At 44.1% G+C, this 26,713-nt stretch overlaps 1 protein-coding gene and 1 long non-coding RNA gene across 3 annotated transcripts in view; one reads left to right on the forward strand and one right to left on the reverse strand.

The window, feature by feature from the left end:
- Positions 1–424: 424 nt before the first annotated feature.
- Positions 425–26,713, forward strand: part of ATG4B (autophagy related 4B cysteine peptidase) — a 28,017-nt gene continuing 1,728 nt past the window's right edge. For both annotated transcript variants that reach the window (XM_040427939.1, XM_040427940.1), the window contains exons 1-12: positions 425–483; positions 5,500–5,601; positions 6,646–6,717; positions 8,806–8,904; positions 13,805–13,903; positions 19,276–19,348; positions 19,434–19,513; positions 20,681–20,838; positions 21,042–21,120; positions 22,330–22,475; positions 25,001–25,057; positions 25,971–26,064. In XM_040427939.1, coding sequence (XP_040283873.1) covers positions 471–483; positions 5,500–5,601; positions 6,646–6,717; positions 8,806–8,904; positions 13,805–13,903; positions 19,276–19,348; positions 19,434–19,513; positions 20,681–20,838; positions 21,042–21,120; positions 22,330–22,475; positions 25,001–25,057; positions 25,971–26,064 — 1,072 coding nt within the window. In that variant the 5' untranslated portion in view covers positions 425–470. The remainder of the gene's footprint in view (positions 484–5,499; positions 5,602–6,645; positions 6,718–8,805; positions 8,905–13,804; positions 13,904–19,275; positions 19,349–19,433; positions 19,514–20,680; positions 20,839–21,041; positions 21,121–22,329; positions 22,476–25,000; positions 25,058–25,970; positions 26,065–26,713) is intronic.
- Positions 19,708–20,649, reverse strand: LOC120997705. The gene is made up of 2 exons (XR_005778211.1): positions 19,990–20,649; positions 19,708–19,873 (listed from the first exon to the last, which is right to left on the reverse strand). It is a non-coding gene; the product is annotated as an uncharacterized LOC120997705 (long non-coding RNA).

The raw sequence follows: 26,713 nt of genomic DNA on the forward strand, positions 1-26,713 counted from the left end.
AAAAAAAAAAAAGAGTTTTGCAGGGTGACAGAAACCCTTTAAGCCCTATTCACATGTGAGGCTGCTGTGCCCCTGTTGCAGACAAGTCCTATCTTTGACTGCATCTTGCGTATCACAGACCCATTCAAGTCAATGGATCCACACCGCGATGCAGAGTTCACACGGTTGATGCCATGTTTTGCAGACACACAATATATATTACATATGCACACAATATCGCACGCCCCCCCCCATATTACACAGAATGCCCCCTGCAAACAATTCTCAGCCCCCCTCCCCTCAGCACACACTTGTACCTCTCCTACAGACCCCTTTATCTCCCTCTCCACCTGACACTGCTGAGCGGCCATCTCTGACCGACCTCTGTGCTCTACAAACAGCCCGCCTGTGAAGCACGCCAGCTTCCGACCCACGTGATCTGGGAATGTCACGTGATGCGGTGACGTCAGCAGGTCAGTGAGAGGAAGGGAATGATGGACGCAGGTGAGTTCAGCGTTGGGCTGTCAGTTCAGGTTCTTCCCTATGTGTCTTATAGGCTGATTGTCACATAGAAGTGTATGAGGAGCGCCGTGGGGACCGGGGCGCGGCGGACAGTCCGTGGTCTGCCCTATATTTCCTCACCAGGCCTATTGTCCACAACCATAGTACTGTATTATAGCCTACTAGTTTAGTTATCGGTTCAGTGTAGAGCGCCCCCTTCTGGTTCATATTGCCTCATTATACAAGGGGTGTTGATCACAGCTCTATTCTCTGATGACAGGATGGGGTTAATACATAGGGTACAGGACAGCCTGGAGCTGCCAGTATTGTGGCAGTGTAGAAATCCAATTGTAATACACCCTGCCAGGGAATTCTGCATTAAAAGGCTTGTCCCAGCCTATCTTATCCACGGCCAGCGCTGCTCTGCTTCCATAAATCCCATTTCAGTCAGTGGGAGCCATACAAACAGCGTAGCACAGCACGCTATGCCGCTGGCGTAAACGGGAGTTATGAAAGCTGAACCCATATATATAATTCTTTTTTACGCATCGGAGCACCGCGCAGGGCAGCCTTGTTTGTTTACTGCCGGTGACAGCCCGGGCTTCACATCACTATGCTAGGTGGAGACTCCCGCCTTGCAGTGAGCGCGGTGACATCACCGGCGCAGATTGGCGGTCTATAGCGCTGTCTTGGAGACAGGTACTACACTATACTACAGCATAGTGAGGAGAAGCCCTGAACAAACAGACCCTGCCTGACTCAGCGAAAGGCAAAGGGGAGCATCGGAGCAAGGAACTGCTGCACTCATATAGAGTGAAAGAATAAAGAACAGCTGATATCTGGGCTCAGCCTGAACCCGGAGAACCCCTTTAAGTAGCTCTCATTCACTGCAATGGGATTTATGGGTAAAGCGGAGCGCTGGCCCACTTGTGAGCCCAACCACCTGGGGTCAGTGCATAGTCCAGTCTCGCTGTGGAAACTCTGAGCTGGGACAGCCCCTTTAAAGGGAACCTGGCACCGTCTGCAGGCGCAGGTTATAGAGTGGAAAGAGCTGAGCAGATTGATGTATAGTTTTATCAGAAAAGATTCTGTAGAACTTGTATTTTATTAATTTACATCCTTGCTCATTCTGGGCTTTGAAGTCCAGGAGACGGTCCTATCAGTGACTGACAGCTCTGTATACACAGTCATAGAGGGGAGGCTGTCAGTCACTGATAGGACCGACTTATGGACTTCAAAGCTCAGAACGAGCAGGGATATAAATGACTGATGTTATGTAAACCCTCTTCTCTAGAATTTGGGAGAGACTTCAAAGGGTCTCCGAGTCTGTCAGCTTGGTTCAGATTGATTCCTTTACGACGCATTGGAGATAAAGAAAGAGGTAGATCCAATGTTTCCAGATGTCTTTCTCCGGGGAACATTGCCCTGCAGAGTAGTTTATTATCAGCAGACACAATAATGCGGGGTTACATTAATCAAATCGGCGTAAAGCAAAACTTCACATGTACCTATTAGGGCTCATGCACACGACTATGTATTTTGTGGTCAAAAAAAAACGGATCCGCAAAAAATACAGATGACGTCCGTGTGCATTCCGTATTTTGCGGAACGGAACAGCTGGCCCCTAATAGAACAGTACTATCCTTGTCCATAATGCGGATCATGGATCCGATCCGTGCTTCTGCACCGTCTCTCTGGATTTGCGGGCCCATTCAAATGAAAGGGTCCGCATCCATGATGACCAGTGTATTGCGGAACCGCAGCATGGGCACGGAGCCCTTACGTTCATGGGCATGAGCCCTTAGGCTAGGGCTACACTGCGACTTTTTGTAGCGCGACTGATTGATTTTAACTATTGAACTACAGCGGCAGTCCACAAGATTGCATTCAACAGAATACATTCATTTGGACTGAATTCAATAGTTAAAGGGGGTTGTCTGGGTTCAGAGCTGAACCCGGACATAACCCCTTCTTCACCCATTGAGCCCCTATGAGGGGAGCTTAAGATCATTTCATGCTCTGATGCTCCCCTTGCCGTGGGCTGTATCGTGCAGGGCAAGGGCTGCTTGGTTTACATTTTTACACTGCTAGGAGGAGGCTTCCGCCTATCAGTGTTCCTAGTGACGTCACCGGCCCTAATCGGCGGTCTTCAGCCCTGCCCTAGGCTGTTTTACAGGTTAGGGCAGTGCTAAAGACCTCTCAGTGCCAGCGACGTCACCGGGCTTCTGATGGGCACACTAAGCGGAGGTTTCTGCCTAGCAGTGACTGGATCTGAAGAAAAAGTCCTTATCTTGCGCTATACAGTGCAGGGCAAGGGGGAGCATCAAAGCATGAAGTGATCCAATACTCCACTCATAGGGGCTGAATGAGTGAAGAAGGGGTTATGTCCGGGTTCAGACCCCTTTTAAAATCAATCAGTCACGCTACAAAAAGTGGCAGTGTAGACCAATGAGTTTATTCCGACACTCCTGTTTGCGCCACTTGGTCACTGCGGCTAGATCTTGCATCCCGGTGAAATGGAAATCCCCTACTCCACCATCCACTGAGTTGTGGATTCAAAAAGTGGAAGAGATCCGGAGAATGGAGGAACTAGCAGCGTCCTTGAAGTGCTACCACAAAGCCTTCGTCACTACTTGGACCCCCTGGTTTATCTTTCAGGATTCAACCGAGTACCAATCCTTACTTCCAGGATGACGTCCTCTCCGCCTAACCTTCCCCTTGATCGTATATGTCCTTCCCTCCCTTTTGTGGTGTGTCCTGTCCTCTCTTCTGGTATATTTGGTTCTATTAATATTATGCTGAGACTACAATGTGATGTGCCACTTTTAGAGAGTGGTTTATTATGTTTTTTCCTTTATTTTTTTTTTTAAGTTACTCAGTCACTATCATTGCTATCATTTGCTATATATATTCAGATTCTGTTGTCCGAATATCATTATGTCACTCATGTCTGTTGGTCGGACTGGTTCCGGCTTTAACATTTTGTTTATGTGATTCAATATATTACAAGTTTCATCCTATTCTTGAAACTTTTATAAATAAAGAATTTCAAAAAAGTGGCAGTGTAGCCCAGGCCTTACTGTGAGTGGCTGCGGAGGTGCGAGGCAGTTTTTGGCCACATGGCTTGTGCAGGTGAAGTTCATGATTGCAGTGGGCTTCACTTATATAAACTGCAGCAAGTTGTGGTGAAACCGTGTGGTTTTTCCAATTTTTACTGCGCGTTCAAGAGTCCCCGTAAAGTTTCATAATAGCAGATGATGAAGTGGTTGTAAGGGCAATGGAGACTCATTCTGTGTATGCCGGAGATTAGGAGAGAAAGAAAAGCTTTATAGACCATAGGCCATGTCTTCTTCTTTTAGCCCATTCTAAATGCAGCTCCACAAAGGGTCATACCCATCTCAGACACTGATGGCATACCCTGCAGATAGGATTAGACTTCAGGCAGGAGAGTAGGTGTCATTAATGGGTCATACCCTTCTCAGACATTGATGGCATATCACTAGGATATGCCATCCATGTCAGGTGTGGGTCTCGCCTCTGGGATCCGCTCCTATCGCCAGAATAGGCCTTCCTAAGTGAAGGAGAGTGCACCCAACATGTGCGATGTGCTCTCTATTCACTGCTATGGGAGTTCTGAAAATAGTATTTTTCAGAACTCCCATAGCAGTGAATAGAAGGTGGCCGTGCATGCGCAGCTGCCCTCCGTTCACTTTGGGGGCCTTATTTTGGAGGTAGGTGCAGGTCCCACCTCGGGAACCCACACCTATCTGACATTGATGGCATATCCTAGTGATATGCCACCAATGATGGAGATAAGGATACCCCTTTAATGATACCTACTCTCCTGCCCAAAGTCTAATCCTATCTGCAGGATATGCTGCAGCGGAGGCAGCGGGCACTGCCATAACTGTTGGGCACCTGCTCATCATTCCTCATAAGAGCAGATACACTTCAGCACAGCAAGATGAGCAGAACATGGCAAGGTCCACATGCTTAGAAACCATAACACCCAATAAAATCAAATTTTTAATCCTGTACTGGAAAAATTAAAGGTGTTGTCCAAGACTAAGACATTGGTCATCAATATGAGATCCCGTCAGTTCAATTAATAACAGCCAATGATGTCAGGCAGGAACACACAGCATAATAAATCATTAAAATGCTGTGAGATCCCATTACAGGAGCAGAGTTCAGGCCAGGAAATGACACTACCACATGGAGTGTGTTTACTGCAGACCACCCGCTCCTCTGACACTGGTCTGCAGACCACCCTTACTTTTTCATTAGTATTCGTAAGGCTATGTTCACATTGCATTTAGCATGTATGCTGGGAAAGCTCGCGACAAATAGTCTGGGCTGCCGGATCCGGTCACCGGAGAGGTGAATGAAGCCTAAGCCTGTAAATGGATTTTCTGCAATCCCCCATTTAGATGAACTGGACAGTCCCAGAAATTTCTGCTTGTGAACATACTTTAAAATAGACTCGCAGGCATGCTCAACCTGCGGCCCTCCAGCTGTTGTAAAACTACAACTCCCACAATGCCCTGCTGTAGGCTGATAGCTGTAGGCTGTTTGGGCATGCTGGGAGTTGTAGTTTTGCAACAGCTGGAGGGCCGCAGGTTGAGCATGCCTGAAATACACATTAGAGAGAATTTGGCTGAACTGATTTCTCATGTGTATGGGACTGTCTCCGCGCTCCCCAAAAGGAGATTGTGAGAGGAAAGCATATAGGATTACACATTTTCCTCTGCCTATTGACAATGCATGCATGCTCTGCTAGGCCATGCGGGCATATGTATGGGGGAGATGGAAGGAATAGATGTCGGCTGCCGGCTACCTAACGAATGGGCAGCTCTCAGTTCTCCATTTAGGCTCCATCCATTTGTTTTGGGCCTCGCTCTAGTGCAGTTCCCTTTGATTGTGGTTTTGTCAACCAATACCTAATGTCACTTTTGTTTTCTAGTGACTGCTGGATTTCATGATTTTGTCAATAATGATCTGTGTTTTATGTATTTTTAGCAACACTTACATATGACACTCTGCGGTTCGCTGATACCCCGGACTTTCCTGAAACTTCAGAGCCTGTCTGGATATTGGGGAAAAAATACAGTGCGTTAACAGGTATACAATTACATCTCAGATTCTTCTCTGTATCTCATAAACTCCTTTTTAATATTCCCTCTATTTCATTATGTTCTGCCCGAGCTCAGCTCAGGCTGTGGGAAAAGTACTTTAACTGCTGCCCGAGCTGAGCTTTAGCTGCTTGTACCTCCTGAATGGTAGCAGCTAGAAGCATGGAACTGGTCTTGTTTGAAAGCTGGCATTCCTACAAGAATAGAGCCCCTTTAATCGGTAGCTGAGAACCAACATCGTAATCATTGCATACTAGGCCTGAAAAATAGTTACTTGTGCCAGAGGAGGGTCATGGTTTTTCATGAGCTCCTGCTGTCCTTGCCCGCCTGCTGATTATTGGCAGTTTTTCCCTAGGGAGGAAATTTCGGCCAGAAATGCCAGTCAGCAGCAGGTAATAATCGTAACTCTTTTCCAGGCCCAAGATGCAAGGATTATAATGCTGGTTCTCAGCAACCACTTAATTATAGCTTATGAATGATAGACAACTGAAATCTGTCCGTCACTACTTTATGCTGCCCTTAACAGATTCCCTTTAACGTCCTCCAGCCTCTTATTACAATTCTTATTTCTAAATGCACCCATATACATTCAATAGCTGTTGGCCCAAACGATCCTTCTGCAGACTGATGCCTATCCTGATTCCCTTCCAGCTTCCCCTATACACGTTTGGATTGTCTGAATGTGTATATGTATTTTATGGGGAGAGCAGAGTGGATTATCTCCCGGGAGAATTAAAGGATCGGGTTAAAATATTCATTTTGCCTGATTCTTGTCTCCACAACATCATCTGTCAGGAGAGTCGAGAGCTCCCCGCACACATTAGAGTGTCAGCTAACAAAAGACTAATGCGCATGGCCAGCTTAACCATCAGCCATGTACTGGTTACTGCTTTCTGTTGTCAGAAACCCTCATAATCCCACCCAAGTGACATGCTGTGTCGAGCAGTAAAGTGAGACCACGTGTGACCAGCCCAGGATTATGAAGATTTTGAAGGGGCTCTCTTCTAACTTTATTTCTAATGTTTTTATGCAGAAAAGGAGGATCTTCTGAACGATGTCACATCCAGACTGTGGTTTACTTACCGACGGAACTTTCCAGCAATAGGTATGAGTGATCTAGAGATACGGAATAGAACATGTATTCGTGCCTCTACCAAAAATGGCATATAGCTTTCATCTGCTTCCTCAGTTTTCACGAGCTGCTTAGGGCTCTTTCACACTTGCGTTCTTGTCTTCCGGCATAGAGTTCCGTCGTCGGGGCTCTATGCCGGAAGAATCCTGATCAGGATTATCCTAATGCATTCTGAATGGAGAGAAATCCGTTCAGGATGCATCAGGATGTCTTCAGTTCCGGAACGGAACGTTTTTTGGCCGGAGAAAATACCGCAGCATGCTGCGCTTTTTGCTCCGGCCAAAAATCCGGAACACTTGCCGCAAGGCCGGATCCGGAATTAATGCCCATTGAAAGGCATTGATCCGGATCCGGCCTTAAGCTAAACGTCGTTTCGGCGCATTGCCGGAGCCGACATTTAGCTTTTTCAGAGTGGTTACCATGGCTGCCGGGACGCTAAAGTCCTGGCAGCCATGGTAAAGTGTAGTGGGGAGCAGGGGAGCAGTATACTTACCGTCTGTGCGGCTCCCGGGGCGCTTCAGAGTGACGTCAGGGCGCCCCAAGCGCATGGATCATGTGATCACATGGATCACGTCATCCATGCGCATGGGGCGCTCTGACGTCACTCTGGAGCGCCCCGGGAGCCGCACGGACGGTAAGTATACTGCTCCCCCGCTCCCCGCTCCTACTATGGCAACCAGGACTTTAATAGCGTCCTGGGTGCCATAGTAACACTGAACGCATTTGGAAGACGGTTCCGTCTTCAAATGCTTTCAGTACACTTGCGTTTTTCCGGATCCGGCGTGTAATTCCGGCAAGTGGAGTACACGCCGGATCCGGACAACGCAAGTGTGAAAGAGGCCTTAGATATGCAGTTCCTTTTTGTTAAAGGGTTCTTTAGTGTTAATTGCACTATACGCAGTCCTGTGCAGGAGATCTCAGGGACAGCTTTTAGGGTTCTAGTATAGGCAAATGCAGGAACTGAGGGGGGCAGATCATGACACATGGATTATTTTTAGTCTCAATCCCCATGACAAGCGCTGCTCTTTAGGTCCTCACTACAGGTAACACAGTGTATAAGTTCTGCATCAAGTTTTTAGGAAATTGTTCCTGTCGCGCAGTGTCACTGTATATAAATGCAAAGAGCAGTTGAAGGTTAAAGTGGAAAGCAGAGAACGTGATAAAATAACAAAGTAAATACTAAGGTCCTTTTACACTGACTGATTCAGCAGGCAGTTATTGGGAATGAGCAAAACGTTCCCGATAATTGCCTGATCATCAGGGAGATGAGAGCTGCATTTAAATGCAGCAGTCTTCTCCCCGTTCAGTTTTATTGCTGCTGGGCAGCGATAATTATAGGTCCTGGCCGTAAGACACAATCACCCAATGAATAAGCATTTGCTTGTTCATTTGGGGATCACTGGCCAGTTATTGGGAACGAGCGTTTGCAGATATCTGGCCGAATTGTTGTTCTGTGGAAAAGGACTTTAACGTACCTGGACAATCCCCTGCCACTCTGGTGCTCTCTCTGGTCTCTGTTGTGATGACGTTGTGACTACCTGCATGTGACCACTGAAACCAATCGCTGTCCACTAATTGCCTGCAGTAGTCATGTGTCGGTAGTTACATCGTTGTCACTGCAGGTCAGCATCAAAGAGCGATGGGAGCACTGGAGTGGCAGGGGATGTAGGATTTTTATTTATTTTTTTGCATTACTGTATCTTAGTAAAGATAAAAATACTGCTGACAGTTGATTTATGCTTGCTCAGGCCACTTTGAATGACTCCTTGAAGCTGCCACATCAGAAGCCCAGGCAGTTACCAGGGTTCTCAGCACATTGATTTTATTGATTGCTACCTGCAATCTCTGGTTTCCTGAATGTAAATCATTTTAAATAGCACAACATATTCTTGTGACTCACAGTCTGACTCACTGTCCCATTTTATATTTCTCCTGGTACCCAGCATAGCAAAACACAGTGGAGATGAAAAGCCGTGGTCAGAAATAAGTGTGTGTTCATCTAAATGTAGTTGGGGGAAAAAAAAAAATACATTACATTACCGGTAGATATTCTCTTTCTAGGTGGAACTGGTCCAACCTCTGACACTGGCTGGGGCTGCATGCTGCGATGTGGGCAGATGATCTTTTCTCAGGCTTTGATCTGTAGGCATATAGGACGAGGTAAGATGCAGTAGGCTCATTTTTGGTAACAAGATGCAGTAGGCTCATCTCTTGTATGGTATAGTTTCTTGAATTGTGGATTGAACTTAAAGGGGTTGTCTCATCTTAGCCATTGGTGGCATATGCACCAATGACGGATAGGTGTGGGTCTCTCTTCTGGGACCTGCACTTATCTCCAGTACAGTACCCCCAAAGTGAGTGGAGGGCAGCTGTGCATATGTGGCCGCCCTCCATTCATTTCTATGGCACGATCGAAAATAGCCGAGCACTGGTTCTGCTATCTCCGGAAGTCCCATAGAACTGAATTTAGTGGTGGCCGCACCTAATCAATGCCCTCTCCATTTCTATGAGACTTCCAAAAATAGCCTAGCCCTCTCCCTCAGCTATTTTCGGCACTCCCATAGAAATGAATAGAATGCAGCTGCACATGCGTAGTGTGCTTTCCTTCACTTTCAAGGGCCTGTTCTGGAGATAGGTGAACAATTTTGTTGAAAATCTGCAGGCAGCCGTGTCCTCTCTGCCTCCCATGCAACTCAATGGGAGGCAGCGTTGAGGATCGCGAAGCGGCGGCTTAAAGCCAAAGCAGCGTCAAGAAGGGACATGTCCTTCTCACTCTGCAATCCTCAGCACTGCCTCCGGTTGAGATGTATAGGAGGCAGAGAGGATTCGGCCGCCGGCGGGTTTTCGGCAAAATTATGGCACAGCTGTCTGCGCCAAAATTCAGCTTGAAAAGTTGCTGTGTGAACATCCCCTAAGAATGCTTGCTTAAAGGGGTTCTCCAAGAATTAAGAAAATGAAAATACTTTAAATATTACTTTATTATAAATATATTCCCAAATTTCTTTAATTAGTTATAATGTCTTGTTTTGTCTAGGGAGCAATCATTAGGAGAAATAAAATGGCCGCCGTCCTATTAGTAGATACAAAACCTGTCCTAATTACACAGCAGGACAAGTTACTTCAGAACACGGAGCTAAAGAGCTGCCTCATCCTCTTCTCTGCTCTAATGTTTGGGATTATGATCCTGAATACAGTTTAATAAGATCTTCAGCTAAATCTCTATAGGAAGGGAGGTCATGAGGAGACATGAAGTACAGAGAGGAGGTGGTGGTGTGGCTAATGAGCAGCAGCTCTTGTATGCTGTCTCCATTACCACAGCAACACATTACCACAGTGTGTCCTGTCCGTCCTCTCTGTACTTCATGTCTCCTTATGAACTACATTCGCCCAGAGATTCAGTTGAAGATCTTATCAGCTGTATTCAGGATCATAATCCCTGACAAGCAGAGCAGAGAGGAGGCTGAAGCAGCTCTTTAGCTCAGTGTTGTAAAGTAACTTGTCCTGCTGTGAGATTAGGACAGGTTTTGTGTCTACTAATAGGACGGTGGCCATTTTTTTTCTCCTAATGATTGCACCCTAGACAAAACGAGCCATTATAACTAATGAAAGGTATTTTGGAATATATTTATAATAAAGTAATATTTAAAGGGAATCTGTCATCAGGTTTTAGCATATTAAGCTGTTACCATTGCAATGTTCAATAAACGACCTTCTTTCCAGCAAGGGTCGTCTTTCTTTTTTTCATATTGTCATAGATTTTTCGGTTATGCTAATGAACCTTCAAGGTGCCCAGAGGGGCGTTATTCCTCTCCTCTAGTGCCCAGTAAAGCCCCCCTGCAGTGCCCAGCCCGCCTTAATTTCAAGCCCAGCGCGCCTCCTCATAAATACATTTCCTCCCACAGCCGAGCTGAACAGCACCGCCCCCTCCGCTACGTCATATAATTTATTCAACATATGAACCTTGCCTCATCCTTTCTTGCGCATGAAATCTCGCGCAGCCGCAGTATCGCCGACTGCCTGCGCCTGTCCGATCCTATGGCTCCTGAGGCAACAGCGCTCTGATTACGTCGCTGGGCTCGGCGCATGCCCAGTGACACTATTGAGGCTGTTGCCCTCAGGAGCCGTAGGATCGGACAGGCGCAGGCAGTCGGCGATACTGCGGCTGCGCGAGATTCCATGCGCAAGAAAGGATGAAGCAAGATTCATATGTTGAATAAATTATATGACGTAGCGGAGGGGGCGGCGCCGTTCAGCTCGGCTGTGGGAGGAAATGTATTTATGAGGATGCGTGCTGGGCTTGAAATTAAGGCGGGCTGGGCACTGCAGGGGGGCTTTACTGGGCTCTAGAGGAGAGGAATAACGCCCTTCTGGGCACCTTGAAGGTTCATTAGCATAACCGAAAAAACTTTTTTTATCTAAATGACAATATGAAAAAAAGAAAGATGACCCTTGCTGGAAAGAAGGTAGTTTATTGAACATTGCAATGGTAACAGCTTAGTATGCTCAAACTAGGTGACAGATTCCCTTTAAGTATTTTCATTTTCTTAATTCCCGGAGAAGCCCTTTACAGAAGAATATAACAATAGTAGATGGGCACTCTAATATCCAGAACCACCGAGTAATTTGTTCATAATATTTAATCAGAGTAAAACAAATAATAGCAATATCATAAAATACAATGAATCCAATATCTAAAATAGGCCTACAAACAAAATATGAACAATCTTATATTAATTCTAATAGCCGCTATAGATGGGGTAGATAAAACTAGTAATAAGCTGCCACCAGAACAATCTCCGGTTACAATGGTTGAATGAGTCGGGCGGGTATTCAATAGGCACCTGCAAATAATCCCCAAGTGATGTGTTACACAAAGAAATATATAAACGTGAAGTGCAATATAATGCAATAATCCAAGTGCAATATAATACAAATAAAACCAGGAAAAGGGGGTATAATAGAAATAAATAAAAATTATAAGATACTGGTGATCACTTTTTCGTGAAAAAAGAGACAAAAAAGTCAATTTAAATTGTGCAATGTTGCTGTATATGAATAGGTGATAGTCAATCACTATTTAAAGTGCATATGCTGCCCGTATTCAACAAGATTTTGTAGTGGCTATTCCACAACTGTAGCTAATACCTCCGGGTATAGCTATTTTGTTCCAATGGTCTGGTCAGTGTTAAATGCTCTCCATAATCAACCAGAGAAAATGCAGAGAAAATAAAATGTCAATTATTTAACAATCGCTGCACCTTGTAGTAGTACTCACGCTTGATGGTATAGTCCGATCTGTAGCGTGGCTGTAAGAAGGCTTACCTCACGTATGATATAAGGAGGTACCTTGCTAGTATGTCTTGACTCTATGGTCCGCTTTCGCTGTTAACCGCAGTTGTCCAGAGCCGACCGTGGTTCCCAGGTCTCACTCTGATTGAATCAAGGGCAGAATCTGGATGCGTCTGCACTGGGCGTTTCTCACTGCTCCATGTGGTTGGTTTAATTACTCCAGCTGATTTCTGCTATCCATGTGTTACCAGACTATGGCCAGTAGATCTGGTATTAGTTTGGTGGAAGCGCTTTTTCTAGATATCAATCATCGTATTGAAAATCTAGTTCTGCCGGTTTTCCACCAAACTAATACCAGATCTACTGGCCATAGTCTGGTAACACATGGATAGCAGAAATCAGCTGGAGTAATTAAACCAACCACATGGAGCAGTGAGAAACGCCCAGTGCAGACGCATCCAGATTCTGCCCTTGATTCAATCAGAGTGAGACCTGGGAACCACGGTCGGCTCTGGACAACTGCGGTTAACAGCGAAAGCGGACCATAGAGTCAAGACATACTAGCAAGGTACCTCCTTATATCATACGTGAGGTAAGCCTTCTTACAGCCACGCTACAGATCGGACTATACCATCAAGCGTGAGTACTACTACAAGGTGCAGCGATTGTTAAATAATTGACATTTTATTTTCTCTGCATTTTCTCTGGTTGATTATGGAGAGCATTTAACACTGACCAGACCATTGGAACAAAATAGCTATACCCGGAGGTATTAGCTACAGTTGTGGAATAGCCACTACAAAATCTTGTTGAATACGGGCAGCATATGCACTTTAAATAGTGATTGACTATCACCTATTCATATACAGCAACATTGCACAATTTAAATTGACTTTTTTGTCTCTTTTTTCACGAAAAAGTGATCACCAGTATCTTATAATTTTTATTTATTTCTATTATACCCCCTTTTCCTGGTTTTATTTGTATTATATTGCACTTGGATTATTGCATTATATTGCACTTCACGTTTATATATTTCTTTGTGTAACACATCACTTGGGGATTATTTGCAGGTGCCTATTGAATACCCGCCCGACTCATTCAACCATTGTAACCGGAGATTGTTCTGGTGGCAGCTTATTACTAGTTTTATCTACCCCATCTATAGCGGCTATTAGAATTAATATAAGATTGTTCATATTTTGTTTGTAGGCCTATTTTAGATATTGGATTCATTGTATTTTATGATATTGCTATTATTTGTTTTACTCTGATTAAATATTATGAACAAATTACTCGGTGGTTCTGGATATTAGAGTGCCCATCTACTATTGTTATAATATTTTGGTGCTTTGAGTGCGACATCAGATAGGTGCACCTGACCATCTCAAACCAGGAGGCAGAGCCGTCCTTTATCTTGACTTTAAAGAAGAACTCCACCAAAAATTTTATTCTCTGACCTGTTAGAAAGGTACATGATGTGATCTGTGGTGAATGTAATCTTCTCTGATCTCCAACTGACACAGGACAGGAAGTCAGTTACTTCTCTATTGATTCCTATGAGACTGACATTGAGGCTCCCATAGGAATGCATAGAGAAACTGACTTCCTGTCCACACACAAGATGCTGTGTCATTTAGATAAGTCTGATTGCTGATCACATGGCACAGCTGAGAAACAGAAGGGAGGTTATAACTCACAAATACAGCCACTGGTAAGAGGATTACATTCACTACAGATTAACCAATGTGTATATTCTTATTTTTTTTAGAATGGAGGTGGGATAAAAAAACACCAACTGGAGAGTACCTCAGCATCCTGACTGCTTTTCTAGACAAGAAAGATAGTTATTACTCCATACATCAGATTGGTGAGAGACCTGTGTGGGTGAGACAATGCATTTTACTGTTAGCAGTATGACTGTGTATGAAAAGATTCCCTTCTATCTTTAAAGTGTCAAAATCCATATATGATTTCTATTTCATTCATTGGGAGGATTCTTTACACAGCTCAATCTAAAATAAGAGCTATCTGGTTCAATGTAATTACTCATTACAGGAGGCAAACCACTTTCATAAATTATGGCAGCTAGAACTATACGGTGACAGCGCTGTCCTAGCTTTTCTTATAGTTGCTGTAGCCACATTTTTAAAGAGGACCTTTCATCAGTTTAGTCCTAGTTTAATTATGGTCTTACCTTCTAGAGCGGCCCCCACTGATGCCATGGCACTTTTTTTTTTCCAAAGATCCCCCCCTTCCCATTCGTCCGCTGTTGGCCACATTGATTTCGGCCCCTTATATTATAATGAGCCGACTTGGTTATACTAGGCGGAGACTCGCAGTTTCGCTGGGGGCTGTTCTCTTCTCCCTGGCTGTGAGCGCATCCAATTAGAGCGCACTGCTCTTAGCCAGGGAGGAGCTCATTCTCCCTGGCTAAGAGCGGTGCGCTCTGATTGGATGCGCTCACAGCCAGGGAGAAGAGAACAGCCCCCAGCGAAACTGCGAGTCTCCGCCTAGAGTCGGCTCATTATAATATAAAGCGCCAAAATCAACGGGTCCAACAGTGGACCAACGAAGGGGTCTTTGGAAAAAAAAAAAAAGTGCCAGGCATCAGTGGGTGCCGCCCTATAATGTAAGACCATAATTAGACTAGGACTAAACTGATGAAAGGTCCTCTTTAATATCGCCAGTCACTTGGCCATACACACAGACTAAACCAGCTCGAATGTAGATATTGATCTGGATGATGGTTTTGTTCTCTGTGATAGCAGTGCACCTGACACTGGGATGGTTAGTAGTGCAGACATGTCATACCTTAGCATGAGACGTTAAAGGGAATCGATCCGGTCCGAAAGGCACCCAAACTAAAGTAAGTGGTGAATAGTGTCAATGACGCCGAGTCCGGTTATGTAATTTTTATCTTCATACTCTCATGCATTTTGACGCTGTACTCCCACAAATTAGCAGTAAAATGCATTGAGAGGACTCGGCGTCACTTACACCATAGACTGCTTGCGCTAGTTTGGGGGGTGTTTTAGCGCCAACAGATTCCCTGGCGGCATACCTTTTACAGCCTCCTCTTCACAGATTCAGGCGCTGTTTTTCTTCTTCTAGAAACGTCCTTTATTCTGTGCCATTTGTATCAATGCCCAATGCTAGCGAATTACCAGGTGGGTGGTCTCTACTTCTCAGTGTCAGCAACTGAAGTGACTTTCCATCGAGACTGGGAGATGGAGACCGCCAACCTGACATTTCACTAGTATTGGGTGCTGAAACTAATGATGGCACTAACTATGGGCAAATGAAGGTTAAGAATGAAAGAGAAAAAAATATATAACACAGAGGCGGAACCAGTGAAGTGGCGGCTGTAAAGTACACTGCCAGTTTCAGTGCTGTTTGGACAAGACAGGTACTCTTTTTAAAAATTGCTTTCACATTTTAATGTGCACTGAATAGCCCGTTTTGTGGCAGATTTCCTTTAAATTATGGGGCTACATTTTGTAAAATGAACCTAATAAGTGCATCATAGCACAATGGGTAATAAAGGTAAGAAAATGGTTAAGTAGTAGCTTAAAGGCTATGGACAGCTTGGCCCTTTGGGGGAAAATGTTTTTATCATTGCATTCTACTTATTTTGGGCTACAAATCAATTTTTTCATTTGGTCTTTATTAAAAACTTTCAGCCATTTTCTCTGTAGGGATGTCAGTCTCTGTGTATTTGCAGAGTGTCAAGCTTTCTGTCTACAGTGAGTCCCGTCAGATAGAAGCCCTGATGGCTCATGTATAGGCCTTATCTCTGGACTTGTGACAGCTCATAAACACTCATTGTAGCTCATTTATTATCAACCTGATAAGAATATGGCTTAAATGAGTGTTTTCGAGCTGTTAGTTCAGCGATAAGGGTTATATTCCTCTACACTTAAAGGGAATGTGTCACCAAAATTTTTATCTGACCGTTAAAACCAGATAGTAACACACATGCTTTTTTCTAATGTTTTTATTTTCTGATTGCAGACTTTTTAATTCAGTTTCTTCCATGTTGCCTGAGCTGTTCTTAACAGCATTTAGAAAGCATTAAGAACATTGCTTTACAGCAGCCCCATGGGCCATAGACACAATGGACAGGAGGGGACCTCATTGACTTCTATGGGAGAGTTTTATAGACCTGCTGTGCAAAGGTCATTGTACAAGGAAGGAATAGAGAAGCTTTGACAATTACTTATTGTGAATGGTGGATCCGGTCTTATCTATACAGAGAGGTGATATCATTACAGGCAGGATTAAAATGACAGATAAGCAGATAACTGCAGTAAAGTGATCTGTACAGACCAAGAAGTGGCGCATATTATTAGGCTTAGTGGCCAATGTGAAAACTGCAGGATTTTATGGTTTTTGTTTAAATATAGATATTCCTATGGAAAACATCATCAAAAATTATTTAAAATATATTAAACCTAAAAATGTGATTTAAACAATCGGTCATTTTCTAAGGACACATTCCCTTTAAGAACAGTAACACTTAAGGCCCCTTTTACACGAGCGAGTTTTCCGCGTGGGTGCAATGTGTGATGTGAACGCATAGCACCCGCACTGAATCCGGAGCCAATCCGCCACGCTCGTGTGAAAGAGGCCTTAAAGCATATACTCTGCAGATAGGCTGAAGTGTAACCCCTTGAAGACCAGTTGGAAAAAAAAAAACCAAAACTATTTTTAGCCCAAAATGAGTAAAATGAAATAATAAAAAAATGCCCCAAAGGTGTTCATAGCCTTTAAAGCCTCTTGTAGTAAATAGTTCCAGGTTAATTTTAGGTTAAAAGGTTTCTACCACTTCGTTTTCACATAATTAGCTTTCAGACACTAGCGATCCGCTAGTGTCTGCTCTGCCAAACAATCCTAATATAATAGCTTTTGGGGCAGCCGTTTCGCTAAAAAAAGAACTTACTGATATGCTAATGAGCCTCTAGGTGCTATGGGGGCGTCATTAGCACCTAGAGGCTTCGTCTACCTTCACAAAATGCCGCCGCCCAGCGCGTCCCTCCAGCCCGCCCATCTCCTCCGGAATGCGATCCTCCCTGTGAGCGTATGTATTCGGCGCATGCGCAGTGAATGTCTGACCGCTTCCCTGCTCAGACATCTCCACTGCGCCTGCGCCGATGACGTCATAGTGCTCAGAGGAACAGGCGCAGTGGAGATGTCTGCAGAAAGCGGTCAGACATTCACTGCGCGAGAATTCGTCCGCTGGCTCACAGGGAGGATCGCATTCCGGAGGAGATGGGCGGGCTGGAGGGACGGGCTGGAGGGATGCGCTGGGCGGCGGCAGTTTGTGAAGGTAGACGGAGCCTCTAGGTGCTAATGACGCCCCCATAGCACCTAGAGGCTCATTAGCATATCAATATAAGTTCTTTTTTTTAGCGAAACGGCTGCCCCAAAAGCTATTATATTAGGATTGTTTGGTAGAGCAGACACTAGCGGATTGCTAGTGTCTGAAAGCTAATTATGTGAAAACGAAGTGGTAGAAACCCTTTTAAGGGTCCATTAGACCTTAAAAATCTTGATAATTGCATTTCTGATGTAAAAGTTTTTGTACATGTATTATCTTGAAATTCAATATATTGTGAAGTGATCCTTGTATTGTACATTTTAGGTAGTCTTGACTAATGATAGTAGAAAATATAAAGATTTGTTTTTTAGTTAAAATACTCACAGGATTCTTGCACTGAAAATAAGGCTTGTATGAAGAATTGTATGAGTCAGTCACATAAATGAGCGCTACTTCAGCTGTATGGTGAACATGGCCTAGATGGACAGTTCTACATAATAATGGCCCCAGTAGAAGCAAGTTTTCAGGTAGATGACCTGTAACTCTTATACCTGTATTATAATAGGGAAATATACACTTCAAGGGATATGCAAAGCGGTAGCTCCATCTCCCAAGAACGAGAACCATCTCACCAGCGCCACCTATTGGAAGTGACTCCCTAAGTCCCTTGTCAAATCCCAAGGCTTGTTCGAAAATCGAATCTTGAGTCATAGGGAGACACTTCCAGTAGGTGGTGATGGTTCTCGTTCTTGGGAGATACCTCTTTGCATATTCATTCCCATGGAGCCTTGCCAATAAGTCTCCGTACCATGGAGTACTTCCAGTAAGTCTCTATACCGGACTGGTCTCTTTAAGGAGATTCAGCACCCTGCCTAAAGCTACATTCACATCTGTGTTTTCCTTTCCGTTCTGTCACATGATTCAGTTTTGTCCCCATTCATTGTCAATGGGGACGAACTGAAGGAAACGAAGTGCCCCGGAATGCATTCCGTTCTGCTTCGTTGCGTTCCCATGACGCACACAAAAGCGTTGCAAGCAGCGTTTTTAAGGGGCGTCCATCTTGGGATACTGATCAAGGCGGATCCGTCATGAAACACAATGTAAGTCAATGGTGCCGGATCAGTTTTCTTATACACAGTGCCTGATCCATCTTGGTCATTTTAGAGGTAATACAACTGGATCCGTTCAGAAGAGACGCAGCCATTTTTATTATCCTAACAGAAGCGTTTTTGCTGATCCATGACGGATCCAATAAAACGCAGATGTGAAAGTAGCCGTAAATACTTCAAGTGAAAGTAGTTCGCTGGCAGTTCTCTGTACAGCGAGCCTCTTTCCTGTACTGCGCATGCCGTAGATACTGTAGTGCATGGCGCAGCGCGAGACGAAGTCAGGGCCAGGCATGATGATGTTTACACTGCCTGGCCCTAGCAATCAAAGTGCAGAGGGCAAAGCAGTTGCAGAGATAGCAGAGCCTCTAGGTGTAATGGCAACGCCCCTGTAGCTCCTAGAGGCTCATTTGCATATATTAAAACTTCATTTTTCTCAGCAATGCAGACACATATGTACATGGGACCAACACAGATGCCTTCAGCTGCCAAGTGCACATCAACAGGTCAGCCAGTGTCATAGGGACAAATCTGCGGACAGATGTGAAAGTGAAAATGACTGTGATAGAACTGAATTCTAAGTACAGTTCTCATCTACACTGTTGTTTTAGCAGCAGGTGAATGCAGAAAACAGGTCTTTGTGTTGAATTGGTGGATATAATATGTAGGTGTGTGACTGGCATGACTTGCTGTACAGGTATGTATGATGTAAGACTGAAATATAGACTGCCATACCGATCTCTTACAGTAATGATCTTACCTGGCTATGCACAGTATTTCACCATCTTTGTGGTAATGATTCGCTCTCTATTACAGCCCAGATGGGAGTCGGTGAAGGGAAATACATTGGCCAGTGGTACGGTCCAAACACTGTAGCACAAGTGCTGAGGTATTTTAGAGCGCGATTATAATTTACCCCCAGACATGAAACGGCATACCTCATACATACAGTCTTCTTCTTTCTCTCCCTGCAGGAAGCTAGCTGATTTTGATCAGTGGAGCTCGATGGCGGTTCACATAGCGATGGATAATACTGTTGTGACAGATGAGATAGGTGAGTAAGGAATCGACATCAAAGTAAAAATCAACACCAAAAGACGTGTGTGCATAGACTCTACATATCTGTAATGGTGGCGTGTTCTGACTTCTGGTAGTGGCATTCCCTATTAATATCCCTGTATATCATTTTAGTATCTTCTTCCCGTTAATTCAAAACTGTGTTTTGTTTTTTTTACCTTCCGCTAGAGTCTAGACCAAGAGTGCTCAGGTTTAGTAAAGGTCCACTTCCCTGGTTCTTGCAGTCAGCTGAATGTCCAAGCTGAACACCAGCAATAAAAATGTTGTCTTGTTGAGGTTTCATAAAATTTGTAGAACAGATGTAACATTATTTGTTAATGGAAAAACAAACCAGACCCTCAAACTCATTCAGTCCCAGGACCAGGCCACCTCTGAGTGTATTTAGACCCTGGACCAGGCCACCTCTGAGTGTATTTAGACCCTGGACCAGGCCACCTCTGAGTGTATTTAGACCCTGGACCAGGCCACCTCTGAGCGTATTTAGACCCTGGACCAGGCCACCTCTGAGCGTATTTAGACCCCTGACCAGGCCACATCTGAGCTCATTTAGACCCAGGACCAGACCACCCCTGAGCTCATTCGGACACTGGACCACACCACCCCTAAGCTCCTGTAGACCCTAAAATTATTCAGACCACCATACCAGACTGCTGCCAGGCCAATTTCATTTCCTGCCGCTGCTGTACGCTCTACCTGGAGTGAATCTATGACTGCAGATTGTGGAGCAGTGTGAACCTTTACAATACAGATATGTTTGGCATGGCGACAAGCAGCCCACAAATCTTGGCCAGAATATGGTATTGCATGAGTTCTTTACCCACCCCTCTGCAAAGTTTCTTTGAGATGTGACTGGAGGTAGGGGGTATAACTAATAATAGCCTTAAGGATAAATGTGGAAATTTTTATAGTTTTCAGTTGCTAGAATAAAGGGGTCTGCTCTGCTATTCTGAATGCCTTGCCATTAAAGTGAAGGTTTATCTTTGGGGGACAAGCTTAAATGAAGTCACTGCCACGCTTTATCCTTATGGAGCAGTAAAATGGAAAGTGTGAACATTGCCTAGACCCTAAGAAGTTATATAAGGCTTTCCCTCATCATTATAATTCAAACTATTCGAGCATAAAGTGAGACATTTCCTTTTCACAGAGAGATTGTGTAGATTGGGAAGCTGTGACTCTGGGCCGCTGTGTAATGGTCACACTGGAGCCTCTGATTCACACCGCCAGTGGAAGCCTCTAGTATTACTCATACCCCTTCGGCTGGGCCTAAGTGAGATCAATGAAGCATACATCGAAACCCTGAAGGTATTCTTTTGTTAATATTTATTTAATTTAAAAAAATCTGTTACTAGTTTTGACTTTGCTAAGGCTAGATTCGCTCATTTTTTTTTTTGGGGGGGGGGGGCAGGGGAATTAACTCTGAAGACTGTAACATTACTGGCAGTGACTACTTGCATCTTCATGGTAGCTGCATGTGATGAACTGTGGTATTTCATTGTCTTTTTCAGCACTGCTTCATGCTGCCACAGTCTTTAGGAGTTATTGGTGGTCGGCCAAACAGTGCTCATTACTTCATAGGCTATGTCGGTAAGTGGAGCTGCAGTATCCAGAACAGAGCTGCACTTGTTAAACTTTATCATGTATGCATTTACTTGTTACTATAATGGCAAAGGGAAGTTTTAAGGAAAGTATACGGGCACTCCCCCAAATTATGGTCCAGACAGGAGCTTATCACCCTTAGGGATCATAACCATGGGCGTATTTGGGATCCATGTCAGTGCATTTCAGTGGGACCATCTGTGATGGAAAAGTTCATGTATTAAAAAACAATACAAACAATGCCATATGTCGAACCCAGATCAAACCGTAGAAGCGGTGAAAGACTTTATGTAACAGAGCCTTAACTAAGTATGGGTAATGTAGTTTGCAAAACTGTTATGTGCCCCAAATTATGAGTCAAAATGCACAAAGCCAAGTGGTCCTTGTACATGGACTGATGTTACAGGCAATTATCTGGAACAAACAAAATCTTCCCAATAATTGCCTGGTCATATGAGGAGGCGGGAGCTGTATTTACATGGAAATCGCTGCAGTCGTTCTTCCCATTGCACAGTCTTCATTTCTGGGCAGCGGATACCTGTTTACAAAAGAGAACTGCCGCCTAAAGACTACGTTTTTTTTTTGGTGGCACCAAAAATCAATCACTTGATGAACACGTGTTTGCTCATTCATCAGGTGATCACGGCCACCTTTACACAAGGCGATTATCAGGAACAAGCATTTGTACATGTTTTCACTGTCACAGTACAGCTGGAGTAAATTGACTTGTATGCAATATTGTTCACTGCTGCTGTCACTCCATAGTTAAAATCAAAGCAGTGCTACAAAAAGTCTAGTTATAGCCCCCAGGCTTACCCTGAATGTGGTAGCCTTTCCTGCAGTATCCCATCAGTAAACTCTACTTGCTGTTGGATTGCCACTTGACAAAGTCCTATAGTTAACTGTGAGGCTGTCTTGCACATGAGGCAGGAGGACCCGCCTGATTACCGCTAATTGCCAGGCCGCACCTGCACATGCTATTTGAATGCCAGACAACCCTATATGTGCATGTAATTGGTTAGAGTACCTTCACACAGCAGATTTTGACGCATGTGAAGGCACCCTTATGCGAGGTGTTATATGAACAGTGAATGATGATTTTTTTTTATATAGGTTGGGTATATCTATGTCTAGGCAGTTTTGCTCAGCATTGCTTCACTAACATGATTCATTATTATATTGTAATGTCTCAATCAGGAGATGAACTCATTTATCTAGATCCCCACACTACACAGCCAACTGTGGAGCCCAGTGATGGAGGGTATATAGTAGATGACAGCTTCCACTGCCAGCATCCTCCATGCCGGATGCACGTAACAGAGATTGACCCCTCTATTGCTGTGGTAAGTGTGGTTTTAAAGAACTGTAAAAGTCAAAGTATTGTGCTGTTAGTTGTAGCAACCAGTTCATACTGATAAATCAAGAGGCTGCCATGCACAGCAAATATCCGTTACCAAACTCTAATACAAATGGGCTACAATCTATACTTTTACTTTGTTTGTTTCTTTTTTGTTGACTGTAAAGGCTCTATACGCCTTCAAGGTTCAGCCAAATGTCTATTGTGTATGGGGAGCTTCTGACCCTTCCATGACAGATGAAACCCAACTTTGCAGAAAAGGCTGCAAACTACAAAACCCTGCTGCCATTACACTACCATCTGAGCAGCATCTACCCTCCCCTTAGGATCAACGGGGATTGATTGGCAGTCGTGTCGGGAGTCAGATCCCCACCATTCTGATATTGATAACCTACAGTGCCTTCCAAAAATATGCACCCCTAATCTTTCCCTCAACTCTGACCAGTTTCCCAGTCCCGGCTGCTGAAAACATCCCCATGATGCTGCCACCACCATGTTTCACTGTGGGGATGGTGTTCTTTGGGTGATGTGATGTGTTGGGTTTGCGCCAGACATAGCGTTTTCTTTGATGGCCGAAAAGTTCAATTTTAGTCAGACCAGAGCACCTTCCTCCATACATTTTGTGAGTCTCCCACATGCCTTTTCGCAAACTCACAACGTGACATGCATATGCCATCCGTTTTGTTTTTTTTGCGGATCCATTGTAACAATGCCTAAAACGGACAAGAATAGGACATGTTCTATTTTTTTTGCGGGGCTACGGAACGGACATACTGATGCGGACAGCAAATCGTGTGCTGTCTGCATTTTTTGCGGACCCATTGAAATGAATGGGTCTGTATCCTATCCTCAAAAAAAAAATGGAACGGAAACAAACAAAGTTCGTGTGCATGAGGCCTTATTGTCATCCTATGTACAGATACTCCAGTCTCTGCTGTGGAACTCTGCAGCTCCTCCAGGGTTACCTTAGGTCTCTGTGCTGCCTCTCTGATTAATGCCCTCCTTGCCCGGTCCATGAGTTTTGGTGGGTGGCCGTCTCTTGGCAGGTTTGCTGTTGTGCCATGTTTTTTCCATTTGGTTATGATAGATTTGATGGTGCTCCTGGGGATCATCAAAGATTTAGATATTTTTTTTATAACCTAACCCTGACTTGTACTTCTCAACAACATTGTCCCTTACTTGTTTGGAGATTTCCTCGGTCTTCATGGCAGTGTTTGGTTAGTGATGCCTCTTGCTTAAGTGTTTCAGCCTCTGGGGCCTTTTAAAAAAAAAAAAGTGTGTATATGTAATGACAGATCATGTGACACTTAGATTGCACACAGGTGGACATCATTTCACTAATTATGTGACTTCTGAAGGTAATTCGTTGCACCAGAGCTTTTTATGGGGTGAATACATATGCACATGCCAATATTTTTCTCATTTCACTTCACCAACTTAGACTATTGTGTTCTGATCCATCACATACAATTCAGATTAACAAAACATTGAATTTAAGGCTGTAATGTAACAAAACACAAAAAAAAGTCAAGGGGGGTGAATCCCTGTAGCAGGGATCAGCAACCTTCAGCGCTCCAGCTGCTGTGAAACTACAACTCCCAGCATGCACACTTACTCTGCTATTCTTGTAACTCCCATAGAAGTGAAAGGAGAATTCTGGGAGTTGTAGTTTCAGAACAGATGGAGTGCCAGAGGTTGCTGATCCCTGACCTATAGTAAAGATAGGTCATTAGTATTTAAAGGAGTTTTTCCAGTAGGCCCCACAAACCCACCTTAACTACTTATATCTTGCCTGTGGAAGAAAGTTGCATGGATCGACTGCTCTGGAACCCAGTCACCTGACATTCCACCTCCTCCCAGGCTGGGGAAAGTGCTGTTGGAGGAGTCCAGAACTATTCTTTTCCCTGGCACATGTGCACGAGATGGATTCAGGAATGTGCGCACGTGCCAGTAATAGTTCTGGTGCTGGAACTACATAGCTCCATCCAGTGTGTAGTGGGGGTTACTGCAGTACTGCACCCATTGAAGTGAATGGAGCCTCGTTATAGAACAGAAGAAGCTGAGCTGATTGATATTTCTTTTTTATTTTTTTTATTTTGTAAAACGTGTATTTTATACATTTATATCTTTGATTTTTACATCTCCTTTGAACAGCTATTGGTACAGGGAGGAGGTGTTTTCAGTGATTGATGGCATTGTGTGTATAAGTGAGCATAAAATATAGCTGTCACTCACCGATAACACCTCCCTCCTGTACCAATAGCTGTTAGAAAAAGCAAATATGTAAATGATAAAATGAATCTTTTCCCACAAAGATATATATCAATCCGTTCAACTTCTCCTGCTCTATAACATGGTGCTTTCAGATTGCATTGCAATTTGTGGTGACAGGTCCTCTGTAAATTACAGTAGAAAAAAAAACCTCAGCACTGATCACTATGTGTAACATTGTTATTGAAATGGCGTTGAAGAAAATCCCATATAAGGTTATATTCTTTTTTTTAACTGTAGGGATTCTTCTGCAGTTCTGAAGAAGATTTTGATGACTGGTGTAAGCGCATTAGAAAGGTCAGTACAGCCAGTAAAATTACACGCAGACGCAGGATATCCTGTTGCCCAGGAGAGTGTAGCTAGATGGCTATAGCAGTGTACAGAATGAAGGAAAGCCTAGATATGGCTCTGTATTATAGTCTTATAATAGTCTAACGGACTGTACTGTAGCATAGGTCAGCAACCTCCAGCATTCCAGCTGTTGTGCACCTACAGCTCCCAGCATGCACACTTAATCTGAATTCCCATAGGTTTGAATGGAGCATGCTGGGAACTGCATTGTGTGTTGAGCGAACTTGTGTTTTAAGTTCGGCGTCTAAAGTTCGGGTTATCGAAGTATACCGTTATGGATTCTAAATTCCGTTATGGTCCGTGGTAGCGGAATCCATAACAGGATATTTCGATAACTCAAACTTTTTGTAATCCATTATGAAGCAGCACATTTGCAAAAGCCGCCAACTGCTTTGCAGAAAATATGGAAAAACTCCCCTCTATGTATATAAGGCTGTGTTCATACAGCAGAAGATCAGAATGGAAATCTGCCTCTGATAACAGCTCCTTTTTGGCAGCGTCAACACTGCCAAATATGCTCCAGATACTCGTACATATCAGTGTATTTTACCTCTTTCCCATTGACTTCAATGGAGAACAGAGCTAAATATACTTCACACAAGAAATGACACGCCACTTCTGAAGCATTTTTTTAAACGGATGTATAAGAATACGTGCCCATGTATAGGATGTGTATTACTGATTGGACTCAATGGGAAACTGTTGGTGGCACTTTGAACATGTATTATGTTGGGTAAAATGGCTGTTTTTATGATAGAGAATGCAGCATTTTTTTGGCCACGTGAACATAGCCTAAGCGAGTTGTTCATAAATGTATGCAAGGCAAACACACTTCATGCCATCACATATCTGATTTCAGATATCACTTACTGCGGGATCTTTGCCTATGTTTGAGGTGGTTGATCAGCTACCGCCCCATCTGTCCAATCCTGATGTACTAAACCTTACTCCAGGTAAGTGCATTCATATTGTTTGGACTAGGGTTATTTGACGTATCCTCAAGACAAGTCATCAATATCTGATTGGTGGGATTCTGACATCCAGCACCACCACTGATCAAGTATTTGAAGAGGCTGTGGTGCTCCGATGAGTGCTGCGGGCTCTTCACAGCATACCATTGTTTAGCGGCGGTGCTTGGTATTGCAGCCCACACCCATTCAATTGAATGGGACTGAGCTGCAACTAGGCCATGTAATGAACGTGATGTCACTGACCTAGGAAGAAGCCACAGCACTCCAGCCTCTTCAAACACTTTATCAGTAGTGGTGCCGGCTATCAGAACCCCACCAATCAGATATTGATGACATGTCTTGAGGATAGGTCAATAATATTGTACTCCTAGCTGCTTGACAGGGGTGCCGAAAGTTGGAAACCCACTAATTTTGATGACCTCAGCTGGGTAACAAGTATGCCTGCCATGGTAGCTCTCCTAGGGGTTGTCTCTTAGCTCTCTCGGTAAATGTCCTATTTGCACGATTATGCAATCATACATTTCTCCCCTCACACCCCACCTCAATACCACTACATGCGAATTTGTCATCTAGGATTTTGTGAAAGCTCAGTGACGACTCACCTGGGAGCATAAAGGTGGGCGCATTTGTT

The sequence above is a fragment of the Bufo bufo genome, chromosome 4 (genome assembly GCF_905171765.1).
Source record: "Bufo bufo chromosome 4, aBufBuf1.1, whole genome shotgun sequence".
NCBI lineage: Eukaryota > Metazoa > Chordata > Amphibia > Anura > Bufonidae > Bufo > Bufo bufo.